Below are 26,218 nucleotides of genomic sequence, written 5' to 3'. Positions count from 1 at the left end.
CCCCCATGTGACTTTCAGCTTGTTGGGCCCCCTTTGCTGGCAGATCCCAGGGTCTCTCTGTGTGGGGGCAAACTTCCCAGGCAGTCTTTGAGGCCCCCTCTGCCAGCCTGTACCTGGGGCTCCCCCACCCCTCCCACATCCTGGTACCTGCATGTCCTCCTCCTGCAGAGCCCACCAAGAGATCCCATGGCTGAAGGTGGTGGCAGCAGGCGGTCTGGCGCGTGACCTGGTAGCACGGCCTGGGTTTGACCCTGGCACTGTCCCTGGGACTCTGAGCTGGGAGGTGAGAACTGGGGAATGTGTGTGAACCACCTGCCTCTGCACAGCAAGTCCTGTTCTGGGTTTTCTCATCCCTGGGCCACACCCTGTGCTGGGGAGATAAAAAGTCAGATCCTGCCCAGGGCACCCACAGTCAGCGCCGCTGGGACACTGTCAGCCTGGTGTGGACAGTGCCAAGGTCCAGCGGAGTGGGTGGGGTGGTCGGGGTAGGAGCTCCCCTGAGGAGAGGGTGAGGCCAGCAGGGGTGGGTCTCCAAGTGGTTCCTTTGACAGCTGCTCTGGATGGGATGTGGCTTTGCGGTGGGTGAGACCCCTTGGCTGAGTTTGGATTTTCCTGCAAGGTTCCATGGGAACACCAGGTTCCAGGGCCACAGAGATGCGGAGGCCTCCCGTCTGGGTGATGGGGCATGGTGCTGGTCCCTGGCTGGGGGGTGGAAAGGAGTCCCAGGAGAGGGAGCTGGCAAGATAGGACCTTCCCAGCCAAGGTGGGGTTGGTGGGATTTGGCTGGGGCCCTTGGAGGAGCCTGACCAGGAGGGTGAGACAGGGCACCCGGAGGGAAGGAGGCGCTGGGGAGAGTCCAGGTGGAGGCCATGGGGTCAAGGGCCCACAGGCCAGACTGGGGGACTCCAGGAAGGCAGGTGTGGGCAGTGGGTCCTCTGGGGTGGACTGAGGTGAGACCTGGGTGTGACCACGCGGTGGCACTGGTGACTGCTGGCCGCTGTTGTCTGCGGAGTGGGTGAGACTGAGTGTGGTAGATGGCTCGGTCCGCGGTGCTGGCGGGGACTGGCGGAGCAGAAGCGCCCTGGCGCCGGGTCCTTGCTTTCCTGGAGCTGGGGCTTGGGGGATGGGGTAGGTCACTGCAGGGACAGGGGAGGGCAGGGTAATGGGTGCTCAGAGGTCTTTTCTGAAGGCTGCTGGTGGCCAGGGGTGTGCGGGGGACCGAGGTGCCGTCGCCGAGGGATTCTGGCCTCCAGGGTGGACGGACGTGGCATGGACTCTAGGGGTGGTGCACACACCGGCCCAGACCGGCCCCTCGCTGATCCCCGGATCCCCCAACTGGGCAGCGGACAGGGAGAGGGGCGACCTTCGGGGGCGGGTGTGGGGACGCCGGGCTACCGCGTCAGGAGTCCCAGATGGGCCGAGACCCCCATCCCCCGCCCCGGGCCGCAGTGACGTCAGGGCCCCGACGTTCCTGGGACGGCCTCTCGGGGGCGTTCCAGGCCCGCGGACCCGCAGGGAGTCCCCGCCGCAATTTGCATGGGGCTCATTTGCATGACCCCGCCCCGCGCGGGAGTCGGGGGCGCTCGCGACTGGAGGAGTCACTGTCAATCCCCAGGGGAAAGTGGGCGAGGCGATTTCTGGGCCGCTCACCTCACTCCACCCGCCAGCTCGCCCCGCACCTGGGGCCCTCCCCCACCTACGCCCCGCCAGGGTGGAGCCGCGGGCGCAGAAACACTCGCGGGCACACGCACGACGACGCGCACACGCGGGCGCACGCGGCCCCCCGGGCCCCCCTGCGGCGACTCCGATTCACTCCAGCGGGTGCGGGGCGCGGACTGCCCGGCCCAGCTCCCGCTCCCCAGGCGCTTCCTCCTCCCACGACCTGCCCCGGCCGCACCCGCCTCCGACCCTGCTCCCCCGTCCCAGCCCTACCACCGACCCCGTCTCGGTCCCAGTTGAACGCCCCCCGCCCCCCCCCCCCCCCCCCCCCCCCCCCCCCCCCAGCCCTACCCCCGCCCCCGTCTCGGTCCCAGTTGAACGCCCCCAGCCCCACCCCAGGCCCAGCCCCAGCGCCCCCAGTCCCAGCCTCAGCTCCCCCAGCCCCAGTCCCACCCCCAGCCCCAGCGCCTTCAGGCCCACCCCGGGTCCCAGCCTCAGCGTCCCGGCCCCAGTCCCGGCCCCAGCCCCAGTCAAGCGCCCTCAGCTCCGCGGCCGGCCCCGCCTGCCCGGCGTTCCCTTTTGTGCGGCGCTCTCCCGTCCGCGTCCGCCCGATCCTCTGGAACTCCCCGCGGACGCCGGGGTCCCCGGAGGCGGCTTCCTTTGTCTCTGCTCCCGCCCTCCCTCCGCGGCGCCTTCGCCCCTCACTCACCTCCCCAGCCCCGCGAGGACGAAGGGAGCTGGCGGTGCTCGCCCAGTGGCGGGAGCCCGGGAGCCCAGGAGCCGGCGCGGCCTCCGCAGGCGGCGCTTTCTTCTCGTTCCCGACGCGGCCGCCCCTCCTGCCTGCCCGCTCCCATCGCCGCTCCCGCCTTTGCCGAGGACAGGAGCTGCCCAGGCTCTCGGCGCCCAGACCCCGGCGCACCTGCCACGCACACCGCCTCTCCGGCCTGCGGGGCTCCGGGGCTCCGGGAAGACCAAGCGCTGGCGGCTGGCCCGGGGAGGCTGTGGACAGCAAGGGTGGCCGCGGGCTCCCCGCCCCTCCTCCGCCTGCCTCGGAACCCACATTTGGGATTTCTACTCCGGGAGAATTCTGCACTCCTCCCACGATGAGCCTGGAGGGCTGGAGCTGGGACCTGGCACCCCCAGGGCTGTGACTGGGTGAACTCTGAGGGCACAGCTGCTGTCCGCCGCCCCAGGGGTCCCAGGATGGGGCGAGCAGCCCTGAAGAGGCCCAAGGGCACCCCGTGAGGAGCCCCCACACTCTGAGAGTGGGGCACAGAGCCGGAGCCCCGGGCCATGCCTCCACTGCCGCTGGCGCGGGACACCCGGCAGCCGCCTGGCGCCTCCCTGCTGGTGCGAGGCTTCATGGTCCCGTGCAACGCCTGCCTGATCCTGCTGGCCACCGCCACGCTCGGCTTCGCGGTGCTGCTGTTCCTCAACAACTGTAGGTGGCCACGGGCGGGGCGCCGCACTGGCCAAGCCCCAACCCGAAGTCCCTGCACATAGAGGCTGGAGGCCGCGGCGCCGCTGACAGCTTCAGGGGGATGGGATGGGTCACTCTGTGGACCCCTTGGTCCCTGGAGGCCTGTCCTTGGACTCTCAGTGGGCCTGGCCCTCTCCCAAAGCTGCAGAAACACTTCCTGCGGTAGCTGGGGAGGGAGGGGCAGCCGGCTACACTGAGAGCCCGCAGCTGGGGTTAAGGTAGGGCCTGCAGTGGACTCTTCCAGGGCAGCGGGGCCTGCCTGCACCCTTGTGGCTGGGGCCCCATCTGACGGGAGTCAGGCCATGACCGTTTGGCTGTAGGGGCAGAGAAAAGCAGGGGCCTCCGTCTCAGGCCTCAGCCAGCCCATGGGGTCAGGGCTGGACCCTTTGGCACCCCTGCCTGGATCCCTGAGGCTGGGGAGGGGAGGGAGGTCAGTGAGCAGGGGTGCCCCTTTCCAGGCTGGGCAAAGGGATGGGACAGGGAGGGGCCTGCTCAGAGGGGCCTAACTTGGGGGTTTGTTTTCTTCCAGATAAACCTGGGATCCATTTTACTCCGGTGCCTCCGACGCCTCCTGATGGTGAGTGGGGCTGAGTTTGGGGGACCTGGATGGGCTGTGGCATGCTTGGGAGTCAAGGGGCATTTGGAGGTGTGCACCCCAGATGTGTGGAGTGTGTCTGGAGGGCGGAGGCGGCTGGACAGGGGCACCTGGGTCTGTCCTGGGAGTCTGCAGGGGTAGAGGCCCCGGCCTGGTGGCACTGCAGCACGACTCTCACTTCGCTGGGTCTCAGCCCCCTCAGCCTCAAAACTGGAAACAAGTCCTGGGACCCCCGGGTGGTGCTGAGATGTCAGACCTGTGCGGGGCGGCCAGAGTCTGGTCGGGGGGCGCCGCTCCATTGTCCTTCCTTCTCCCTGTTCAGCAAGGGGTGGGGCTGGACAGAGGCTGGAAGCGGACAGGAGGTCAGAGGGAAGGCTGGGCTGGGGGAGGGCCCTGGCCTGATCAGTGACAGCTGTCTGGGGAGGGGCCTGGAAGGCCACAGTCTGTCCCTGGGACTCTGCAGGCTGTCATGGGGGGGGCACAAGTGATGGAGGGCGGGCTGACCTTGTTGATCTGCTTTGTGAGGTGGGGCCTGTCCTCCTGGGGGTGCTGCTGTCATCGGAGTGTATGAGGGGAAGAGAGGAGGCAGTCAGTGCGCAGGGGAGCACGGACGGGGGACTGGTGACACCCTTGCCAAACCTGGGGTCCTCTCCAGCAGGTGGAGAGGGAGCACCCAGGTTTTCTCTCAGCACCTGCCCCATCAGTGGGTCTCACTTGGGTTCAGTCGCGTGTGCAGGACTGGGCAAGGGCTGCGCTGTGAGGCCTTCCTGATCAGGACACGGGGTGGGGAGGATGACCTGGGGAAATCCTGAGGTGATCTGAGGACAGGGTCCTGGGCTGCATAGATTGTCTGGGCCACTTTCCAGGTCTTGGGAGTGGGGGATGATGGCTGGAAGAGGTGGTCTGGCTTGGGCAGGGGGCCCTGTGATACCCACCTGTGCCGAGGGGTGGGGCAGTGTGGGGTTCTCAGTGGTCTGAAAGATAGGGTGGAGTCTTCCCTGGGAGTGTGGAGTTTGGGCACCTGGGAACCGGAGCTGGATTGAGGAGCATGAGATGGAGGCGCTCTGCTTCCTCGGCCGCCGGCCCGGCTGGGGTGGCCTGTAGTCAGCTGGGCTTTGCTCCTGAAGCCGCGTACCAGCAAGTGGACCGTGGTTCTTCCACACTGTGCTACTCAGCTCCTGGTCCCAGGGACTCTGGGCTGGGGCAGCGCTGGCCTGGGGTGAGGAGCTGGGCAGTGGGAACGGGGAATGGTGGCTGTGCGAACCAGTCCTACCCCTGGGTTCTAGCGCTACAACCTGTCTGTTGGCCCCCAGCCCCGATGGCCCTCCAACCCCCGCCCCCCAGAATGCTCCTGCGAGATCCCAAAGGCTCCTCAGAGCGCCAGGCTCCTCTTGGACTGTGGGGAGAGGAGACCGGTCTGCATGGCCAAGGTGACTGAGGCCTCTGAGGGACTCCTCCCAGTGGGGTTGCTGTCCCCCTTCCTGAGACTCAGGAGCCCTGTGGGACAGGGCAGCACAGCACCATGGGTGGTTTGTGACCTGAGGCATTTGACGGGACATGGGCTGGGAGAGCAGGTAGGTGAGCAGCTGGCTTGTGCTGGAAGACCCTCTCCCTCCTGGTAGCTCCAGGACTGGGGGCAGGAGGGTATGGACTCAGAGAAGGACCTGAGTCTTGCAGGAAGGGGCCTGAACCCTCCCAGTGGGCTGTGTCCTGGGAAGGAGACAGGTCTGTGCTGGTGGCTGGGGCTGGGCAGGGCCAGGGCAAGAACTGAGTTTCCACCACCTGTGAGCCACAGGCCTGGAGCCATCTGGATTTAAAGATGTGCTCCGGTGGGAGGTCCCCTCTCTTAGCGTCCTCAGCCTCCTGTCCTGACACTCAGAAGGCTGGGGAGTGTCTCCTTTTCTTTACATACTGCCCCCTGCACCCAGCCACAGCCCGCCTTGCCACACAGTCACGGAGGGCTCCACGCCAAGGCCATCGTGACCCACGCGCTACCTCACTGCCGTCATAGTTACGGGCCATAGCTCACAGCAGGGCTGGGGCATCCTCTCCATCCCCCAGCCTACCCAGGACCAGGAAGGGAGTTAAATATACCCACTCCTATAAAAAGCACTGCCGCCTCCAGCATTGCACATGGTGGGGGGGACCCGTCACGCTGCGGGAGAGTAGGTGGGGAGGCCGAGTGGCCGGGGAGGGGCTCCTGCAGGAGACGGAGCTAGGACAGACGTGGCAGGACCCCCAAAAATGAACCATTGGGAACACAAGGCTCACAGGGACCTAGGTGTGTCACCTGCATCTATGAGGGGCCATGTGGGCGGGCGACCAGACCACGGATGCATCTGAGCCTAGCGCTGGCATTTCTAGCCGTGTGGCCTTGTCAGGCGGCCTCAGCTTTGTCTCACCTTCCTCCTGCCAGCTGGCTGGGGAGACGAGTGGCCTGACGTCTCGGGGTTTGGCTGCTGCGATGCGCTGTGCCTGGTGGGTAGATGCGTGTGTGCCGTCACCACGTGCACCTGTCTTCAGGTGATCTTGTGTGGAGCCTCTCTGATCCCCTAGGCCTGTGGGGAAGCAAGTAGTTGTGAGGTGGACTCAGCACAGTGATGGGAGCTGCCCTCACCTGAGCCTGCAGTGTGAGCAGAGAATGGGGTGTGGGGCTTCCCGGAGGCAGTGATTCCGGAGCTCACTCTTTTTTTTTTTTTTTTTTTGAGGCAGAGTCTTGCTCTGTCGCCCAGGCTGGAGTACAGTGGCCAGATCTCAGCTCACTGCAAGCTCCGCCTCCCGGATTCCCGCCATTCTCCTGCCTCAGCCTCCGGAGTAGCTGGGACTACAGGTGCCCGCCACCTCGCCCGGCTAGTTTTTTTTTTTTTTGTATTTTTTAGTAGAGACGGGGTTTCACCGTGTTAGCCAGGATGGTCTCGATCTCCTGACCTCGTGATCCGCCCGTCTCGGCCTCCCAAAGTGCTGGAATTACAGGCTTGAGCCATCGCGCCCGGCCCTGAGCTCACTCTTGAGGGGCAGATGTGTTTCCAGCCTGGATGGAGATAGGAGGGAGGGACCAGCACTGTGACCTTTAAACCCTGGGCTGGATGGCAGTGTCACACCATCAGATGCTGTGAGGGAGATCCACCCCCACTCCACAGCTGGGGCCATATCCCAAGAGGAGCGGACTCTCTGAGGCCCTGGAGGCAGGGGTAGGGGCCAGAACCTGGCCCTGCACACCAGATGGGGATGGGGGGCCAGTGCTCAGCCCGGCTTCAAGGTCCCCCCCAGATACCCAGAGTCTCTCCACTGCCACATTGGTCCAGCAGCTGGTCGCTCAGGACCTGTCCCTAAGGTATCTCTAGTCTCCCACCCCAGGGCCTGCTCTCCGTGCACCTCCATGACCCTGCAGGCAGCCCAGCCCGGCTCATCCTGGTGAGCTGCCGTCATCACCTTCTTCCCCAAGACTCTGTCTTGGGACGCAGCAGGACCGACCTTGGGCTGGACTATAGAGGGAGCTGCATGCCAGCCATCCAGAAACAGTGCCCTTGGCTGTGGTGTCAGGGCCTTGGGAGAGGTCTGGCTGGGCCAAGGTGACCACAAGGGGAGAAAGGCTCAGGAACCCAGGTGCAGGGAGGTGACTGGGTCCTTGGCCGTGGGGTTGGGACCTGGGGGGAACCATTGGTCCACAGGTCCAGCTGAAGCCCAGGAGAACAGCTGGTTGGGCATCGGCGGGTGCCTGTTGGATTTGGACTGGGAGTCCCAGGGCCTTGGACATGGCAGGGCCAAAGGGAGAGAGAGGTGCTGAGGGGAAGGAAGGGGAGCCAGACGGCAAGTACAGGGGCCAGGGGTGCATGTGGTTTGAGTTTGGTTTGAGCTGGGACGGTGGGAGGCCAGTGGTGAGGGCAGCCCTCATGACTACTTATGATTGGAGCAGACGGGCCACAGAGTGCTGTGTGCTGGGCATTCTCTAAGCTTTGCAGATACTGGCCCATTTAACCCCACAATCCTGGGAGGTAGGTCTTATTGCTCCTATTCACAGAAGGGGACACTGAGGCCCAGGCAGGTGAGAACCTGCCCACAGTCCCACAGTGGGTAATGCAGAACTGAGCAGCCTAGCTGCAGGACCTGAGGTGGGAGAGGAGCAGAAGAGGGGTGGCGGCACAGCCAAGGTTTGGGGAGGAGGACAGGGATGGGGGGGCGGGGAGCATGGGTAGGTTGCAGGGATGGCCGGCTGATGACCCTCACTCAGCCTTCTGGGGTGGGGGCAGGGACACCCAGACAGAGAGTGCCACAGCCTGGGGTGGGCTGTTGCCATGGCAACAGCTGGCTCCAGCTCCCGGTGCACCCACCCTCCTTGGAGATGGGGCGGGGGGGTTTCCTCCTGCCCCATTTCGTGAGCCTGCTGGGAAGTGATGGGTGGTAGCCACCCCTCTGACATGACTTATTAATGATAATTGGACCCAATTAAACATTTATTAAATCCAGACAGCTGCAGCCCCTAATGGGCCCTTGCCTGATCCTGGGTGGGCCATGCTGGGGGGTGGGGGTGCTCAGGATGGGCTGCCGCGGGGGCTCTGGGTTTTAATGAGCCTGAGGCAGCTTTGTTGGCCACGTTGAGGTCTGGTGATGGGATGTGTGCCAGGCGCTGTGGTCTGCAACAGTAAGAACTAAAATGAGCAACAGTTCCTGCACCTCCCCAAGAAGGAAGGTCACTTTGACAGAGAGTGAGGGGGGTGGAGGAGGCAGGGGTGAGGTGGGGGGCAAGGGGGACGCCCAGGGGGGAGGGGGCGTGTGGGTGTCCCGGGGATCGCAGGGAGCGATGGGAGGCTGCAGAAGGCACAGTCCTGCCGAGGGTTGGGGGCTGGCCAGGAAGAATAGATTAAAGTAGAGGCGGCGGCCAGGAATTTGCACTTCTCCAGGGAAGCTGGGGAAGAGTTGGGGAGAGGGAGGCCGCTGGAAGAAGATCCCCCACCCATCTTGGGTGCAGGGAGCAGTCAGGGAGGCGCCAGAGGTGGGTCAGAGCTGTGACCTGGCCTCACACCCCGCCCCCGTGGGGCCGTCAGGCGCGACCCAGGCAGGAGGCGGCAGGGCTCAGGTGTGCCGGACGCTGCAGCAGCGCAGGAAGGGGCTCCCCGGGCTCCATGGGGTGAATCGGTGAGGTGCTCCGGTGCCGATGTGTAAGGGGCCCCTGAGCAGAACTGGGGCCTGGACCGCTTGTGCCCGAGTTGATTTCCAGGCGTCTCTGCTTTTCTCTGGGGACGTACGAGGTGGGTGGGAAGTGGGTGCTCGTCCGTCGCAGAAACAGTCGGGTGCTGCCTGCAGGAGACGCCCCTCTCCGCGGCTGCAGGGGCGGGGTGGGGGAGAATGTTTCCCCCTGGAAAGGCCCGGGGCTGGCGGGAACCCTCGGCGGGCGGGATCTGCGAGGGGCAGGGCCGGTCCTTTGAGCGCATGCACGCGTGTCCGTGTCCATGGTGAACCCCCGATGTGGCGCGGGGGGGGTGAAGGCGCGGGCCGCGAGCACGGCAAGGTCTCGCGGGCGTGTGGACGTGGGTACTGGCGCCCCGGCACCCTAAGCCTTCTCCCCCACCCGCCCCAGCGTGCCGGGGAATGCTGTGCGGCTTCGGCGCCGTGTGCGAGCCCAACGCGGAGGGGCCGGGCCGGGCGTCCTGCGTCTGCAAGAAGGGCCCGTGCCCCAGCGTGGTGGCGCCGGTGTGTGGCTCGGACGCCTCCACCTACAGCAACGAATGCGAGCTGCAGCGGGCGCAGTGCAGCCAGCAACGCCGCATCCGCCTGCTCAGCCGCGGGCCGTGCGGTGAGCGGGGCGGGGGCGGGGCAGGGCTGGGAGGGGCCATGGGGGGGGTGGGGGCGGGGCCTGTGGCAGGGTCGGGGCCCGGCGGGAAGGAGCGGGGCTGGGAGGGGCCTGGGGGCGTGGTGGGGCGTGGCGTGGCGGGGGCGGGGGCGGTGCGCCTGACCGGCCCGCCCTGCCCGCAGGCTCGCGGGACCCCTGCTCCAATGTGACTTGCAGCTTCGGCAGCACCTGTGCGCGCTCGGCCGACGGGCTGACGGCCTTGTGCCTGTGCCCTGCGACCTGCCGTGGCGCCCCCGAGGGGACCGTGTGCGGCAGCGACGGCGCCGACTATCCCGGCGAGTGCCAGCTCCTGCGCCGCGCCTGCGCCCGCCAGGAGAATGTCTTCAAGAAGTTCGACGGCCCCTGTGGTGAGCGCGGCGGCGGGCGCACGGCTCGACCTCTGTGGGCGCGCGGCGACAGCGTCCTGACTCCTGCCCTCGACCCCCAGACCCCTGCCAGGGCGCCCTCCCTGACCCGAGCCGCAGCTGCCGCGTGAACCCGCGCACGCGGCGCCCTGAGATGCTCCTACGGCCCGAGAGCTGTCCTGCCCGGCGGGCGCCAGTGTGTGGGGACGACGGAGTCACCTACGAAAATGACTGCGTCATGGGCAGATCGGGGGCCGCCCGGGGTCTCCTCCTGCAGAAAGTGCGCTCTGGCCAGTGCCAGAGTCGAGGTGGGTGGCTCCCCCGAGGGAGGGCTCCGGCCAGTGCCAGGGTCGAGGTGGGTGGCTCCCCCGAGGGAGGGCTCCGGTCAGTGCCAGGGTTGAGGTGGGTGGCTCCCCTGAGAGAGGACTCCAGCCAATGCCAGGGTCGAGGTGAGTGGCTCCCCCCAGGGAGGGCTCCGGCCAGTGCCAGCCTCCAGGTGGGTGGCTCCCCAGGGGGAGGGCTCCAGCCAGTGCCAGGGTCGAGGTGGGTGGCTCCCTAGGGGGAGGGCTCCGGTCAGTGCCAGCCTTCAGGTGGGTGGCTCCCCCCAGGAGGGCCATCTGCTCCCTGCGCATCCCAGGGCAGGGATGGAGGGTGCTCTGGCTTCTCCATGTGATGCCTTCACCCCTGCACCCTAGACCAGTGCCCGGAGCCCTGCCGCTTCAATGCCGTCTGCCTGTCCCGCCGTGGCCGTCCCCGCTGCTCCTGTGACCGTGTCACCTGTGACGGGGCTTACAGGCCCGTGTGTGCCCAGGACGGGCACACGTATGACAGCGATTGCTGGCGCCAGCAGGCTGAGTGCCAGCAGCAACGTGCCATCCCCAGCAAGCACCAGGGCCCGTGTGGTGAGCACCCCGGGGTGGAGGCCAGGCGGGGTGGGCCGTTCCTGCGTCAGTTCCTGCCTGGACATCACATGCCATCTTCATCCGTCATGCTCCTCTTGGGGTCCTGGGAGTGGGCCGGTCCCTCTGGGAAGGCTCTGGGGAGGGTGGAAGCTGTGTGTGTGGAGGGTGTCTGGACACCTGGGGGCTGGTGAGGCAGAGGCAGGGCCTTGTGCGGGCTCCCTGGTCTCTGCCCTCGGCCGTGCCTTCTCTGGGAGTCCTCTGGCCTGTCCGCGTGTCTCCACACCGTAAGCACAGACTGCTGGGGTGGGCAGGCTGGACGCAACACCAGGGTCCTCACTCTTGGGACATGGGCAGCCCTTTTGGAGTCAGTGTCAGGACTTGAAGGGCCAGGGGGAGGCAGTGGCCATCGTATCCCGGCGGGCATGGCTGCCCTGGCTCCGCCTGCCTGTGTTCGTCTTGGTCAGTTCGCCCATCTTCTGGTCTTTCTCTCTGCGTCTGTCTCTTCTCCTTGGTCTCTCCTTCCCTGTCGGCTCCGCCTCTTGTGTCTTCCAGCCTGACCTGCTGGCAGGATGAGGTGCCGTGCCTGCCCGCCAGGAGCCCGCAGCCCGAGGTCTGCCCCCGGTGCGGCAGGGGGGGTGGCTTGCTGCTGCCTGGCCTTGTGGTCCTCAGAGCAAGTGGACAGACACCTCCTCCCCCGTGCAGCCCTGGGTGTGACTCTGGGGGTGCAGGCTCCTCCTACCCACAGAGAGCCCCCCACATGCATGGGTGTCCTGGGGATGCTGGTGGTCCCCTAGGGGTCAGTGGCCTGGGCAGGCTGGGGAAGCTTGGCCCCTCCATAGCCTGCTGTGGACAGTCAGGAAGCCCTGAGCTTGGGGGCAGCTCTGCCCACGGCCACCGGGGACTCCTGGGTGTGTGTCCCGCTCGCCTCTGCCGCGTGTCTGTCCCTTTCTCTGCCGTGTCTGCTGTGCATCTGGCCCTTCTCCTGTGTTCTCTCTTCCTCCACCATCCCCTCCCTGGGAGAGGGACTGCTGCGTGGGGCTGGGGGCTTTGCCTGCAGCTGGCGGGGGGTGCTTGTGGGCCCACTGAGCACCTGTGTCCCCCCCAGGCCAGGCCCCGTCCCCATGCCTCGGGGTGCGGTGTGCATTCGGGGCAACGTGTGCTGTGAAGAACGGGCAGGCAGTGTGTGAATGCCGGCAGGCGTGCTCCAGCCTCTACGATCCCGTGTGCGGCAGCGACGGCATCACATACGGCAGCACGTGCGAGCTGGAGGCCACAGCCTGCGCCCTCGGGCGGGAGATCCGGGTGGCACGCAAAGGACCCTGTGGTCAGTGGCGGACGAGGGGTCTGGTGGGGGTCCGGGAGAGGGAGGTTCCTGGTCGCCATGGTGACGGCACCCCCTCCCCAGACCCCTGCGGGCAGTGCCGCTTTGGAGCCCTGTGTGAGGCCGAGACCGGGCGCTGCGTGTGCCCCTCTGAATGCGTGGCTTTGGCCCAACCCGTGTGTGGCTCCGATGGGCACACGTACCCCAGCGAGTGCATGCTGCATGTGCACGCCTGCACACACCAGATCAGCCTGCACGTGGCCTCGACTGGACCCTGCGGTGAGTGAGGCTGTGGGGCCGGGCGGGCCGGGGTCCCGTGCCTCCCTCAGCCTGGGCCTGCCGACCCCTGCCTGGCTCTGTCTCCTGCAGAGACCTGTGGAGATGCCGTGTGTGCTTTTGGGGCTGTGTGCTCGGCGGGGCAGTGTGTGTGTCCCCGGTGTGAGCACCCCCCGCCCGGCCCCGTGTGTGGCAGTGACGGTGTCACCTATGGCAGTGCCTGCGAGCTACGGGAAGCCGCCTGCCGGCAGCAGACACAGATCGAGGAGGCCCGGGCAGGGCCATGCGAGCAGGGTAGGCCGGGGACAGCTGGCGAGAACTGCTGGGCTCCGGCCTTGGACAAGAAGCCCTTAGGTGACTCGGCTCCCCTTCCCTGCAGCTGAGTGCGGCTCCGGAGGCTCTGGCTCGGGGGAGGACGGTGACTGTGAGCAGGAGCTGTGCCGGCAGCGTGGTGGCGTCTGGGACGAGGACTCGGAGGATGGACCGTGTGTCTGTGACTTCAGCTGCCAGAGTGTCCGGGGCAGCCCGGTGAGCCCTACGCCCCTGGTCTCGGCGGGCGGCGAGGACGAGGCTGCAGCCGCTCACACTGACACCACCCTCTAGGTGTGCGGCTCAGATGGGGTCACCTACAGCACCGAGTGTGAGCTGAAGAAGGCCAGGTGCGAGTCACGGCAAGAGCTCTCTGTAGCGGCCCAGGGAGCCTGCCGAGGTGAGCCGGCTGCACGTTGGGTCTTGTGCACGGGCACGCCGGCCTCTGGGTGTCTGCGTCGGGCATGTGGGCGTGCCTGTGTGCTGAGGTGGGCCCCTGTGGACGTGTGGTGTTGTGAGTGAGCAGTGTCCAGTGTTGGTGCATGTGCACATTTGTGCAGCTGCGTGTGTGGGCGTGTGTCCATCAGTCGTGGGCGTGCACCAGGCCAGGCCTCGGTGCCAGAAGGCAGCATGAACCATGTGAGGCGCCACCCAGTGGGCACCGTCTCTGGATATATCCATCCAGTCAGTGTATCACATTCATTAGGTAAAATTTCTGTCCAGTGTGTGTTATGCACGTGCACAGATGTGGGTCTGCAGGGAGATGTTAACCGTACGGTTTGGAGGAATGTGGGTGAGAAACATGCTGACGTCTTCACGTCTTTCTCGATTTGCAAGGACGCTGATCTGTGTGTGCACAGAGCTGCGTGTCCTTGATCTTTGGGTGCGCTGTGTGTTCTGTGTTCCTGGACCTGCATTTACAGACATGTCCTTGTGTACGATGTGGGAGCCTCACCTGTGTCCTCAGCCCCAGGCTCCAGGGCTCGTCTGGGAGCTGGGATCGGGAGGGCTGAGTGGTGATGGTGGGGGTAGGTGGAGGCGAGTGGCTGGGACCAGGGTGGGTGTCCAGCACTGCATGAAATCTGAGTCCCATGCCCTTCGCTGCAGGCCCCACCTTCGCTCCACTGCTGCCCGTGGCCCCCTCACACTGTGCCCAGATGCCCTATGGGTGCTGCCAGGACAATATCACTGCAGCCCGGGGTGTGGGCCTGGCTGGCTGTCCCAGTGAGTACCTGAGCTCAGCTCTGACCTCGGGCCTGGTGCGGCTGTGCGGCCACGTGACCTTGTCCTGCCCTGACCTTGCAGGTGCCTGCCAATGCAACCCCCATGGCTCCTACGGTGGCACCTGTGACCCAGTCACAGGCCAGTGCTCCTGCCGCCCAGGTGTGGGGGGCCTCAGGTGTGATCGCTGTGAGCCTGGCTTCTGGAACTTTCGAGGCATCGTCACTGACGGCCGGAGCGGCTGTACACGTGAGTGACAGGGCCCAGGACTGGCCACCGGTTATGCCCTCCTACCTGTCCACCCCCGTCACTGTGTCCCTCCTCACCTGCCCAGACCCTGGCCTGACCCACACCTGGCTGGGGGCTAGGCAGGGCCAGGGTTGGGGACCAGGCTCTGGAGGAGGTGGGGAAGCCCGTCCAGGTGCAGACATCAGATTCCTCCCCGATTTCCCCCAAGCGTGCAGCTGTGATCCCCAGGGCGCCGTGCGGGATGACTGTGAGCAGATGACTGGGCTGTGCTCGTGTAAGCCCGGGGTGGCTGGACCCAAGTGTGGGCAGTGTCCAGACGGCCGTGCCCTGGGCCCCGCGGGCTGTGAAGCTGGTGAGTGAGGGCCAGCACTACCCTGGGGCCTCATGGTGTGGGGTGGGGCCACCCGAGCCACAGGGGTTTCCCGTGCCTGTGCCCCAGATGCTTCTGCACCTGCAACCTGTGCGGAGATGCGCTGTGAGTTCGGTGCGTTGTGCGTGGAGGAGTCTGGCTCAGCCCACTGTGTCTGCCCAATGCTCACCTGTCCAGAGGCCAATGTTACCAAGGTATGGGGTGTGGAATGTGAAGGGGAGTGGGGAGGAGGCCTTGCCCTGAGCACCCTCATTCTCTACCCCAGGTCTGTGGGTCAGATGGAGTCACATACGGCAATGAGTGTCAGCTGAAGACCATCGCCTGCCGCCAGGGCCTGCAAATCTCCATCCAGAGCCTGGGCCCGTGCCAGGGTGAGGCCTGACGGCCACTGCCCCAGAACTGACCAGGAAGGCCTGACGCTGCCCTAAATCCAGCCCTACCTGCCCTGAGCCACCTGACCCTGTCCCAACTGGTCCCCCGCCAACCTCCCTCTCCTTGCAGAGGCTGTTGCTCCCAGCACTCACCCGCCATCTGCCTCCGTGACTGTGACCAGCCCAGGGCTCCTTCCCAGCCAGGCACTGCCGACTCCCCCCGGCGCCCCGCCCCCGGCTCCCAGCAGTACCACACACAGCCAGACCACCCCTCTGCCCTCATCACAACCTCGGACCACCGCCAGCATCCCCAGGACCGTTGTGTGGCCCGTGCTGACCGTACCCCCAACGGCACCCTCCCCTGCGCCCAGCCTGGTGGCGTCTGCCTTTGGTGAATCTGGCAGCGCTGATGGAAGTGGTGATGAGGAACTGAGCGGGGACCAGGAGGCCAGTGGGGGTGGCTCTGGGGGTAAGCAGGGATCAAGGACTTGGGGTGGGTGGACGCAGAGAGGTTCCACCCCAGAGCCTGGGCTCAGAGCGTGTCTTCCCAGGGCTCGAGCCCTTCGAGGGCAGCAGCATGGCCACCCCTGGGCCACCCATCGAGAGGGCTTCCTGCTACAACTCCCCTTTGGGCTGCTGCTCTGATGGGAAGACGCCCTCGCTGGATGCAGAGGGCTCCAACTGCCCTGGTGAGTGGACGGCTGGGCGAGGGGAGTGTGAGTTCCAGCCTGGGCTCGGCCGGGGTGCTGCCCCCTCACCTGGGCAGCAGGTCAGTGCCAGGGTTATGGTCTTGGGACTCGGCTCCCTCAAACACGTGCGTGCCCGGGACCCCACTCCTAACCCGTCTCTCTCGTTGCAAGCCGGCGTGGCACACTGCTCCGCGGAGTCTGCCTGGTAACCGACACCAGCCCCACCCTGGGGTCCCCACTAACCTCATGACCATCTGACTAACATCCACCTTCCCATGCGCCCGTGTAGCTTGCTGCTGGGGCCTGTGCCCGGGCCAGCCTGGATCCAGGCAGATGCCAGGCAGGGCCTCACTGCACCTCCCCCACAGCCACCAAGGTGTTCCAGGGCGTCCTGGAGCTGGAGGGCGTCGAGGGCCAGGAGCTGTTCTACACGCCTGAGATGGCTGACCCCAAGTCAGAGCTGTTCGGGGAGACAGCCAGGAGTATTGAGAGCACCGTAAGATGGGGGGCACAGCCCCCGCCCAGCCACTGGCCCTCCTCCCCAGATACCCAGAACAGCACCAGGGCAGCCCGGCTTGGGCGGCCCCCCAAGTCCTTGCCTACTCCCTGCCACAGCTGGACGACCTCTTCCGGAATTCAGATGTCAAGAAGGATTTTCGGAGTGTCCGCTTGCGGGACCTGGGGCCCGGCAAATCTGTCCGCGCCATTGTGGATGTGCACTTTGACCCCAGTGAGACCCCCACCCCGGACCCTTCCTGGGAGGCAGTGGGTGGGGAATGCCTGGGGCTCTGCCATGCTCAGAGCTCGCTGCTCCCCAGCCACAGTCTTCAGGGCACCCGACGTGGCCCGGGCCCTGCTCCGGCAGATCCAGGTGTCCAGGCGCCGGTCCTTGGGGGTGAGGCGGCCACTGCAGGAACATGTGCGATTTATGGACTTTGGTGAGCGCCAGGCCGCGTGCCATGGCTTACCTGCCCCCTCCTCTGCCCATGCCCACACCCCCACCCCTTCCTGGCCCTGCTCCCAGGGAACCCTCACAGCTCCCTTTGCTGGCAGACTGGTTTCCTGCGTTTTTCACGGGAGTCACGTCAGGAGCCATTGCTGCCGTAGCCACGGCCAGAGCCACCACTGTGTCCCGCCTGCCGTCCTCTGCTGTGACCCCTCGGGCCCTGCACCCCAGTCACACAAGCCAGCCTGTTGCCAAGACCACAGCAGCCCCCACCACACGTCGGCCCCCCACCACTGCCCCCAGCCGTGTTCCTGGACGTCGGCCCCCAGCCCCCCAGCAACCTCCAAAGCCCTGTGACTCTCAGCCCTGCTTCCACGGGGGGACCTGCCAGGACCGGGTCTCTGGTGGGGGCTTTACCTGCAGCTGCCCGGCAGGCAGGGGAGGCGCCATCTGTGAGAAGGGTAAGGACGTCCACTGCAGGGGAGGGCAGGGAGGCAGCAGGGTTGGGGCAAGGATTGAGGGTGGGGCTAAGCCACCATCAGGCTTTCAGTTGGGGGCAGGAGCCTGGATTAAGCGGGGGTTCCGGCCAAGCGCAGTGGCTCACACCTGTAATCCCAGCATTCTGGGAGGCCGAGGCAGGCAGATCAACTGAGATTGGGAGTTTGAGACCAGCCTGACCAACATGGAGAAACTTTGTCTCTACTAAAAATGCAAAATTAGCCGGGCGTAGTGGGGGGCGCCTGTAATCCCAGCTACTCGTGAGGCTGAGGCAGGAGTATCGCTTGAACCCGGGAGGCGGAGGTTGCGGTGAGCTGAGATAGCACCATTGCACTCCAGCCGGGGCAAAAAAGCAAAACTCTGTCTCAAAAAACAAAAACAAAAACAAAAAATGCGGGGAGGCGGTTTCAGGGATAAAAGTGGGGAATCCTCGGAGCTTTCCCAGCTGGCCTTCCCGGTTGCCCTTTGCAGTGCTTGGTGCCCCTGTGCCGGCTTTCGAGGGCCGCTCCTTCCTGGCCTTCCCCACCCTCCGTGCCTACCACACTCTGCGTCTGGCGCTAGAATTCCGGGCACTGGAGCCTCAGGGGCTGCTGCTGTACAATGGCAACGCCCGGGGCAAGGACTTCCTGGCGTTGGCGCTGCTGGATGGCCGCGTGCAGCTCAGGTGGGCGGGGCGGGGGGCGGGGCCGGGGTTGCGCGGGCGGGGGGGGGGGGGGGGCGGGGCGGGGGGCGGGACCGGGCGACAGTCCTGAGCACTTGCTTCGCCCTCAGGTTTGACACAGGTTCGGGGCCCGCAGTGCTGACCAGTGCGGTGCCGGTAGAGCCGGGCCGGTGGCACCGCCTGGAGCTGTCGCGGCATTGGCGCCGGGGCACCCTCTCGGTGGATGGTGAGACTCCCGTTCTGGGTGAAAGCCCCAGTGGCACTGACGGCCTCAACCTGGACACAGATCTGTTTGTGGGGGGCGTACCCGAGGACCAGGCTGCCGTGTGAGTGCCCTGGAGGGTGGTGTGGCCCCGGCCCGGCCCTCTGGGGTCCTGGTGTGCAAGGTGGCTTTGCCTGTGACCCCTGAGCCCTGACCCGGTGTCCCTCCTGGTGGCAGGACGCTGGAGCGGACCTTCGTGGGCACCGGCCTGAGGGGCTGCATCCGTTTGCTGGACGTCAACAACCAGCTCCTGGAGCTCGGCATTGGGCCGGGGGCTGCCACCCGAGGCTCCGGCGTGGGCGAGTGCGGGAGCCACCCCTGCCTGCCCAACCCCTGCCGTGGCGGGGCCCCGTGCCAGGCCCTGGAGGCTGGGAGGTTCCACTGCCAGTGCCCGCCCGGCCGCGTCGGTGAGAGTGGGGCTGGGGCGGGTGGGAGTGGGACCTCGGGGCCTGTGGGTGATACCCAACCGACACCTCATGGGACCTTGGTCCTGTCTTCCTCCATCCAGGACCAACCTGCGCCGATGAGAAGAGCCCCTGCCAGCCCAACCCCTGCCATGGGGCGGCGCCCTGCCGTGTGCTGCCCGAGGGTGGTGCCCAGTGCGAGTGCCCCCTGGGGCGCGGGGGCACCCTCTGTCAGACAGGTCGGGGGCGTGGGGCTCTCAGGGCAGGGGGTAGGGGTGGGGTCAAACATTTGGGTGGGTACGGGTTCCAGGTAGCATTGCAGTTAGGATGCAGCTCAGTCTAGTTTGGGTTTTGAGTTAGGCTCTGCACACGGCTGCCAGGGGGTGCAGGAGGCCCTGGGGGTCAGGACTGAAGCCTTGGTGACTCTCCCTACAGCCTCGGGGCAGGACGGCTCTGGGCCCTTCGTGGCCGACTTCAGCGGCTTCTCCCACCTGGAGTTGAAAGGCCTGCACACGTTTGCACGGGACCTGGGGTCGGTGGGGCAGGAGCGGGGAAGGGCCGGCCTCCACCTCTGTCTATCCCCTGGGGAGAGGACAGCGAGACACCCCGACTCCCCATGACCCCAGGGAGAAGATGGCGCTGGAGGTCGTGTTCCTGGCACGAGGCCCCAGCGGCCTTCTGCTCTACAACGGGCAGAAGACGGACGGCAAGGGAGACTTCGTGTCGCTGGCACTGCAGGACCGCCGCCTGGAGTTCCGCTACGACCTGGGCAAGGGGGCGGCGGTCATCAGGTGGGCCGGCAAGGGTGGCTGTGGGAGGCCTGGGGACTGGCCCGGGGCTGGGGCACCAACAGGTCACTCGGGCCCTGGGGGTTTGGGCGGCCAGTGGCGGCCAGAGCCCGCTCACACTGCCCCCTCCTCACCAGGAGCAAGGAGCCAGTCACCCTGGGAGCCTGGACCAGGGTCTCACTGGAGCGAAACGGCCGCAAGGGTGCCATGCGTGTGGGCGACGGCCCCCGCGTGTTGGGGGAGTCCCCGGTGAGTGCTCTGGGCCGTGAGGGGACTCCCGCTGCTGCCTGCTCTTCCTCCTCGGGCGGCAGCCCCGCCCCTGCCGGCGCTCACGGAGCTGTTTTTCTGTCCTGTTCTCTTGGCCGCCTGCCCTGTCCTCTGCCTCCTCTGCCTCCCTGCCCTCTGCTCTCGCTCTGCAACCCCACCCACTCTTCGGAGGCCAGAAGTCCCGCAAGGTACTGTCGGCCTCTCATCCGCTCACCGTCTCTGGCGCCTCCACCCCTAGCGTAGCTCCTCCCCACTAAGGACCCTGCCATTTCTGTGTGATTAACCTGCCCCTAGATAGGCAGTGGGCGGCTGGGCGGGGGGTGCGTGCAAGTGCCTGGGCCCTGGGTCTGCACCGTGGGTGGGCTCTGCACAGCTCCTCACCCGCTGTCCCCACAGGTTCCGCACACTGTCCTCAACCTGAAGGAGCCACTCTATGTAGGGGGAGCTCCCGACTTCAGCAAGCTGGCCCGTGCTGCTGCCGTCTCCTCTGGCTTCAACGGTGCCATCCAGCTGGTATGTGGGGTGGGGCGTCCCACCGGCCTCCAGGGTGGGCGGGGTGGCAGGCGGGAAAAGGCTCTCACTCTGCCCCTGCAGGTCTCCCTGGGAGGCCGCCAGCTGCTGACCCCGGAGCACGTACTGCGGCAGGTGGACGTCACATCCTTTGCAGATCACCCCTGCACCCGGGCCTCAGGCCACCCTTGCCTCAATGGGGGCTCCTGTGTCCCGAGGGAGGCTGCCTATGTGTGCCTGTGTCCCGGGGGATTCTCAGGGCCACACTGCGAGAACGGTGAGCCTGGCACAGGGCAGGGGGTAGAGGCTGGACGGGCCCAGAGCCCACGAGGCCCACCCTCACCTGCCTGTCTCACAGGGCTGGTGGAGAAGTCGGCAGGGGACGTGGATACCCTGGCCTTTGACGGGCGGACCTTCGTCGAGTACCTCAACGCTGTGATCGAGAGGTAATGTGCCATCCTCTGCTGGCTGCTGGTCCCGTGTGTGCCCTCGGGGCGGGACACCAGACCCCCACACACCTTCACTCCGAGGCCAGGAGGGGACGGGCCGGTGCTGCCACCTCTGTCCTGCCACCTCTCACTGTCTGTCTCTTTGTTTCCAAGCGAACTGGCCAATGAGATCCCCGTGTGAGTAGAGCTCAGCCCCCACCTGCTCCCTCTCACTCCCACCCCTCCATCCTTCCTGGTGGGGAGCACAGTCCTGAGCCCCCCAGTCCGTCCCTCGTGGTGGAGGATGGGGGTCCGGCGCTGTTTTGTGGCAAGAGACTGTCCTGCCTCAGAAGTGTAGTCGCCCCTCCCAGGGCACAGGCCGAGGGTCGCCCCACAGCCAACCCCCACCACTGAGGCTGTACACGTGTGTGCACATGCATGCGTGTCTGTGTCCGTATGTGTGTGTGTCCGTGTGCACGTCTGTGTGTGTGAACATGCAGGTGTCTGTGCGTGTCTATACATATGGGGTGGACGTGCAAGTGTACGTGTGTGAATATACAGCCATGTGTGTGCATGGGCCCATGTATGTGTGGGGGGGGGAGACATGCAGGTATGTGTCCGAGTGTGTGTGTGCATGGGTCTGTGTATGCGCGTGTACATGGGGGGTATATGTAGATGTGTGTGTGTGAACACGTGTAAGTGGAGAGCATTCAGGTGTGTCCGTGTGTTCATGTACACGTACGTGTGTGGACATGCAGGTGCGTGTGTCCGTGTGTAGATTTGCATGCATGCACATATGCATGTGTGTACTGCGGCATCTGAGCCCCTGGTCTCCATTCCATGCCACCCTATGCCTACCTCCTTGATCTCTGTGCCCAGCCTTGGCCGTGCTCCCCTGCTGTCTGCATGTGGGTGTCTGTGCCCTCATGTGTCCGCACACGCATGTTTAAGCATCCTTGCTGGGGCTCTTTGGTGGGCAGGCCTATGATCCTCGAGGCCATGTGTGTCATCTGTGGGTGCCTGCTCCTTGCAGCCCACCGTGTTGGGGAGGGTTTGCATTGGCCCGCCTGTCCCCTGCTCACCTGCCTCCCTCTCTTCCTGCTTCTAAGCCCCGAAACTCTGGATTCCGGGGCCCTTCACAGGTGAGCACGTGGCAGCAGTGCCTGCAGACGCCCGGCTGGCCCATCTGTCCTCCCACTCCTCTCTCGGATCTCTCTCTGCCAGGCTGCCCCTGTCTCCGTCCCTCTTCTCCCTCCCACTGTCGGTGTCTGCCCACCAGCCACCCCTGGGTCCCGTCACCAGCCCCTGTGGCCTTTGCCGCTGGGGCCCTTGTCCTCCCACCTCCCCCACCCTGTCCTGTTGCCACCTTCCTAGAGGCCCTGACCTGCTCTCTGTCCTCCAGCGAGAAGGCACTACAGAGCAACCATTTTGAACTGAGCTTGCGCACTGAGGCCACGCAGGGGCTGGTGCTCTGGAGCGGCAAGGCCACGGAGCGGGCGGACTACGTGGCACTGGCCATTGTGGACGGCCACCTGCAGCTGAGCTACAACCTAGGCTCCCAGCCCGTGGTGCTGCGTTCCACCGTGCCCGTCAACACCAACCGCTGGTTGCGGGTCGTGGCACATAGGTGAGTAGGGAACCCAGCGTGCTGAGAATAGTGGTGAGGGCTGCCCACACTTGCCCAGCTGGGCTGTGTCCAGCCACTTATGGCCAGGGGTCAGGGAGAACACGCCTTGCTGCCTGAGCCGAGGTCACTGCCAGTGGGAGGAGGAAGGGCCGAGAAGATGCAGAAGCAGTGACGAGTTTCCAGGTCTGAAAGGCATCCTGGCCCTGCCCAGAGCCTGCTGGGGGTCGCTCTGATCCAAGCCTGGCCGTCGCCTCCAGCAAAGCTTGAGCTGCGGGAATGTCCCCCGCCTTGGCTCCCAGTGCCCTCCTTGGGGTCAAGGCCACCCCATCCTTGCCCCCAGCGGTGACACCTGGGGGGTCCCCCAGGCTGAGGCACCTGCAGGGCATAGGAAGGATGCAGGGTTTACGGTCTAGAGGAGGCAGAGGGAGCTCTGGGCCCTGATGGTCTCCCCCACCCTATACCCCCAGGGAGCAGAGGGAAGGTTCCCTGCAGGTAGGCAATGAGGCCCCTGTGACCGGCTCCTCCCCGCTGGGCGCCACGCAGCTGGACACTGATGGAGCCCTGTGGCTTGGTGAGTGTTTTGGGGACACTAGGGAGGGATGCCCAAGGGTCTCATAATATCAAGGGACAGACTCCACCCCCCAGGGCCCACCGTGAGTCAGGGTGCATGTGAGCCGGTGAGCTGGGCTCTCTCAGGGCTGCATGTGAGCCGGCGGGCTGGGCTCTCTCTTCTCCCGCTGTAGCCCCTGCAGTTCCCAGTGCTGTGGGGCCAGGAGGCAGGGGCCCAGGTGTGGTCCTCCTGCTGGTCACCTGCTTGTTGGGGTGCCTGTGGGTCCCTCTGCCCATCAGCATCACTGAGTCACAGCCGGGTGACTCCCACTGTCTGTGCTGCAGGGGGCCTGCCGGAGCTGCCCGTGGGCCCAGCACTGCCCAAGGCCTATGGCACGGGCTTTGTGGGCTGCCTGCGGGACGTAGTGGTGGGCCAGCGCCCGCTGCACCTACTGGAGGACGCCATCACCAAACCAGAGCTGCGGCCCTGCCCTGCCTCATGAGCTGGCACCAGAGCCCCACGCCCGCTGTAATTATTTTCTATTTTTGTAAACTTGTCGCTTTTTGATATGATTTTCTTGCCTGAGTGTTGGCCGGAGGGACTGCTGGCCCGGCCTCCCTTCCGTCCAGGCAGCCGTGCTGCAGACAGACCTGGTGCCGAGGGACGGACAGGCGAGGTGGCAGCGTGGAGGGCTTGGCGTGCATGGCAGCCTCAGGACACACACCTCTGCCTCAGGGCGCTGAGCCCCCCCCTTGCACTGCGCCTCCCCCACGGTGTCCCCGCCGGGAAGCAGCCGCGGCCCCTGAGTCACCCTCGCTCTGTCAGGTGGGGCTTGCGTCCCAGAGAGGAAGGGGCTGCTGAGGTCTGATGGGGCCCTTCCTCCGGGCGCCCCCACAGGGCCTTTCCAAGCCCTCATTTGAGCTGCTCCTTCCTGTGTATGCTCTGGGCCCTGCCTTGGCCTCCTCCCAGGCTGGCTGGACCCCAGGGGCTGCACCTTCCTGTGTGTGCTCTGGGCCCTGCCTTGGCCTCCTGTGCCAATACTGTGACTTCGAAACCATGTCACTGCTGGGCAGCTCTGCGTCCCTCCCCGTGCTGCCTGAACCAGCCCCAGGCTGCTGAGAAGCAGAGGCCAGACCAGGGCCGGTCTAGGTGCCCTGACCCTCAGCTGGCTGTGCCCAGCCACCCTGGATGCGGCCGTGTCCCTCTGCCACACCCCAGGCCCTGTGAGGGGCTATCGAGGGGGGCTCACTGTGGGGTGCAGTTGACCTCTGCTGCCTGCCTGGGTATCTGGGTCTGGCCACCAGCCGTGTTCTTCGTGTATTGATTTTATTTGACCCCTGGAGTGGTGGGTCTCATCGTTCCCGTCTCGCCTGAGAGCAGCTGAGGGCTGCCTCACTGCAAACCCTCCCCACAGCGTCAGTGATGGTCATCCTTGTCTCAGAACGACCAGGGGCCAGCCAGTGTCTGACCAAGGTCTAGGGGCAGGTGCAGGGGTGGCAGGGATGGCTCCAAAGCCAGAAATGCCTTAAACTGCAACGTCCCGTCCCTTCCCCACCCCCACCCCATCCCCACCCCCAGCCCCAGCCCTCGCCCAGTCCTCCTAGGAGCAGGACCCGATGAAGCGGGCGGCGGGGAGGCTGGGCGCCCTGTTACTAACTCTAGTACATTTCTGTGTCGATCGCTGTGAAATAAAGTCTGAAAACTTTAAAAGCATTGCTTGTGTCCATCCTCAGCAGCTCCCTGGCCTGGTGGCTTCTTGCTCAGCTTTGTGGTGGGAGCACAGACTTGGAGCTCCCTTGGGTGGCCCTGGATGGAGCCAGGCCCTGCACAGGGGCTCCTTGTGGCGGATGAGGCCCTGAGTGGGGAGCACACACCACTGAGCACTGTGAGGGGCGGGGCCCCGGAGGCAGGTGGCTCTCCAGTGTGCACGTGTGGGTGCGTGTGCCTGCACATGTAATTGGCCCACATCTGTGTCAAAGCACAGGGTTGGGAGGAGGCTGCACCCAGGGCTGGAAGGGCCTGGGGGGAGCCAGGGTGTGTGGGGCTACTGGGCAGCCTTTTCACTGGCCCAGGTGTGCAGGGCCAACCCTTGGCATTGCTGGAAGCCTGTAACTAGAAACCCCCAGCGTAGTTGGGCTCCTGGACTCCCTCTAACCTGCTTCCTAAATTAGTGTGTGGGTGAGAGCACTGCAGAAGCTGAGCCTCAGTGAAGGGCACCGTGGCTCACACCTGTATCCTAGCACTTTGGGAGGGTGAGGCTGGAGGATCGCTTGAGGCCAAGAGTTTGAGACCAGCTTGGGCCACATAGTGAGACCACATCTCTGCAAAAAAATTTTCTTTACTTAGCCAGGTGTGCTGGTACACACCTATAGCTCCAGCTATTCGGGAGGCTGAGGCAGGAGGATCACTTGAATCCAGGAGGTTGAGGCAGCAGTGAGCTGTGATTGCACCACTGCACTCCAGCCTGGGTGACGGAGCAAGAACCTGTCTAAAAACCAAAGAGCTGGCATCCAGCACCAGCAGATGTGAGCGAGCCCTGGGGAGAAACAGGGGAAGAAGGGGCGAGGGGTGTGGCCAGCTGGGTGGCCTTTGCAAAGTGCTAGCTCTTATGAAAAATAAGTGTGCTTTTCTATTTTGTATTAATGATTTAAAAAATAAGGCCAGGTGCGCTGGCTCACACCTTGTAATCCCAGCACTTTGGGAGGCCGAGGCGGGTGGATCACCTGAGGTCAGGAGTTCAACACCAGCCTGGTCAACATGGTGAAACCCCGTCTCTACTAAAATACAAACACTGGCTGGGCATGATGGCGGGTGCCTGTAGTCCCAGCTACTCAGGAGGCTGAGACGGGAGAATTGCTTGAACCTAGGAAACGGTGGTTGCAGTGAGCCAAGATCACGCCATTCATTGCACTCCAGCCTGGGTGGCTGAGCGAGACTCCATCTCAAAAAAAGAAAAAGAAAAAACAAAACACAAAAACATGAAAATAAGAAAGTAACATCAATGGCTGGGCACATTGGCTCATGCCTATAATTCCAGCACGTTGGGAGGCCAAGGTGGGCGGATCACCTGAGGTCAGGAGTTCAAGACCAGCCTGGCCAACATGGTGAAACCCCCATCTCTACTAAAAACACAAAACTTAGCCGAGCGTGGTGGCACATGCCTGTAATCCCAGCTACTCGGGAAGCTGAGGCACGAGAATCGCTCGAACCTGGGAGGCAGAGGTTGCAGTGAGCTGAGATCGCGCCACTGCACTCTATCGTGGGCCACAGAGCGTGACTCCATTTCAAAAAAAAGAAAAAGAAGATAATGCCCATAAGCTCCACACCCAGGTGGTCCCATGAGTCTGGGTGTTTGCTTTCTGAGCCTTTCCTCACTCGGTCCTCTGGGGACGCGTTGAACGACCCTGTGTGCCTGGCAGGTGTCAGGCACTGGGGGTCAGGGAGGAGAAAGTCCAGGAGTGGTGGCCACACACAGGTCGCTGACGGTGGGACGCCAGGGTGGGGGCAGACTAACTTTGGGCTCCAGGAAAGGTCCAGGGAACACATGCTCAAACCCAGACCCCAAGCATGAGCAGGGAAGGGCAGGTGAGGAGGCCCGAGGTGGGGCATGTGGTGTGGGTCCACTGGATGGTGTGCAGGG

General features: G+C 65.0%; 1 protein-coding gene across 1 annotated transcript; it reads left to right on the top strand.

Moving 5' to 3' along the window:
• The first annotated feature begins 2,951 nt into the window (after positions 1 to 2,951).
• On the top strand, positions 2,952 to 24,291 carry AGRN (agrin). Its single transcript, XM_026457460.1, has 36 exons — positions 2,952 to 3,100; positions 3,669 to 3,716; positions 9,313 to 9,528; positions 9,708 to 9,932; positions 10,013 to 10,237; positions 10,625 to 10,831; positions 11,937 to 12,155; positions 12,237 to 12,431; positions 12,522 to 12,722; positions 12,808 to 12,956; positions 13,032 to 13,137; positions 13,845 to 13,961; positions 14,043 to 14,207; positions 14,416 to 14,559; positions 14,647 to 14,771; positions 14,843 to 14,948; positions 15,079 to 15,417; positions 15,500 to 15,637; positions 16,006 to 16,133; positions 16,253 to 16,367; positions 16,456 to 16,575; positions 16,691 to 17,044; positions 17,553 to 17,745; positions 17,853 to 18,068; positions 18,182 to 18,411; positions 18,513 to 18,647; positions 18,844 to 18,940; positions 19,035 to 19,199; positions 19,334 to 19,445; positions 19,640 to 19,651; positions 19,860 to 19,976; positions 20,058 to 20,250; positions 20,332 to 20,419; positions 21,804 to 22,028; positions 22,496 to 22,599; positions 22,923 to 24,291. Exons 1-36 carry the CDS (start codon positions 2,953 to 2,955, stop codon positions 23,078 to 23,080), a joined length of 5,835 nt encoding a protein of 1,944 aa, XP_026313245.1. The 5' UTR covers position 2,952; the 3' UTR covers positions 23,081 to 24,291.
• Positions 24,292 to 26,218: the final 1,927 nt, after the last annotated feature.

The sequence above is a fragment of the Piliocolobus tephrosceles genome, chromosome 1, assembly GCF_002776525.5.
Source record: "Piliocolobus tephrosceles isolate RC106 chromosome 1, ASM277652v3, whole genome shotgun sequence".
In the NCBI taxonomy this organism is placed as follows: Eukaryota; Metazoa; Chordata; class Mammalia; order Primates; family Cercopithecidae; genus Piliocolobus; species Piliocolobus tephrosceles.
This window is presented reverse-complemented; position numbering and strand designations above follow the sequence as displayed.

Bases quoted from the DNA above. Each gene is read 5' to 3' on its own strand.
- AGRN (XM_026457460.1), top strand. From the start codon at position 2,953: ATGCCTCCACTGCCGCTGGCGCGGGACACCCGGCAGCCGCCTGGCGCC. The intron at 14,208-14,415 runs GTGAGTGACAGG...ATTTCCCCCAAG, and splicing joins CGGCCGGAGCGGCTGTACAC to CGTGCAGCTGTGATCCCCAG. The intron at 14,949-15,078 runs GTGAGGCCTGAC...CTCTCCTTGCAG, and splicing joins GAGCCTGGGCCCGTGCCAGG to AGGCTGTTGCTCCCAGCACT.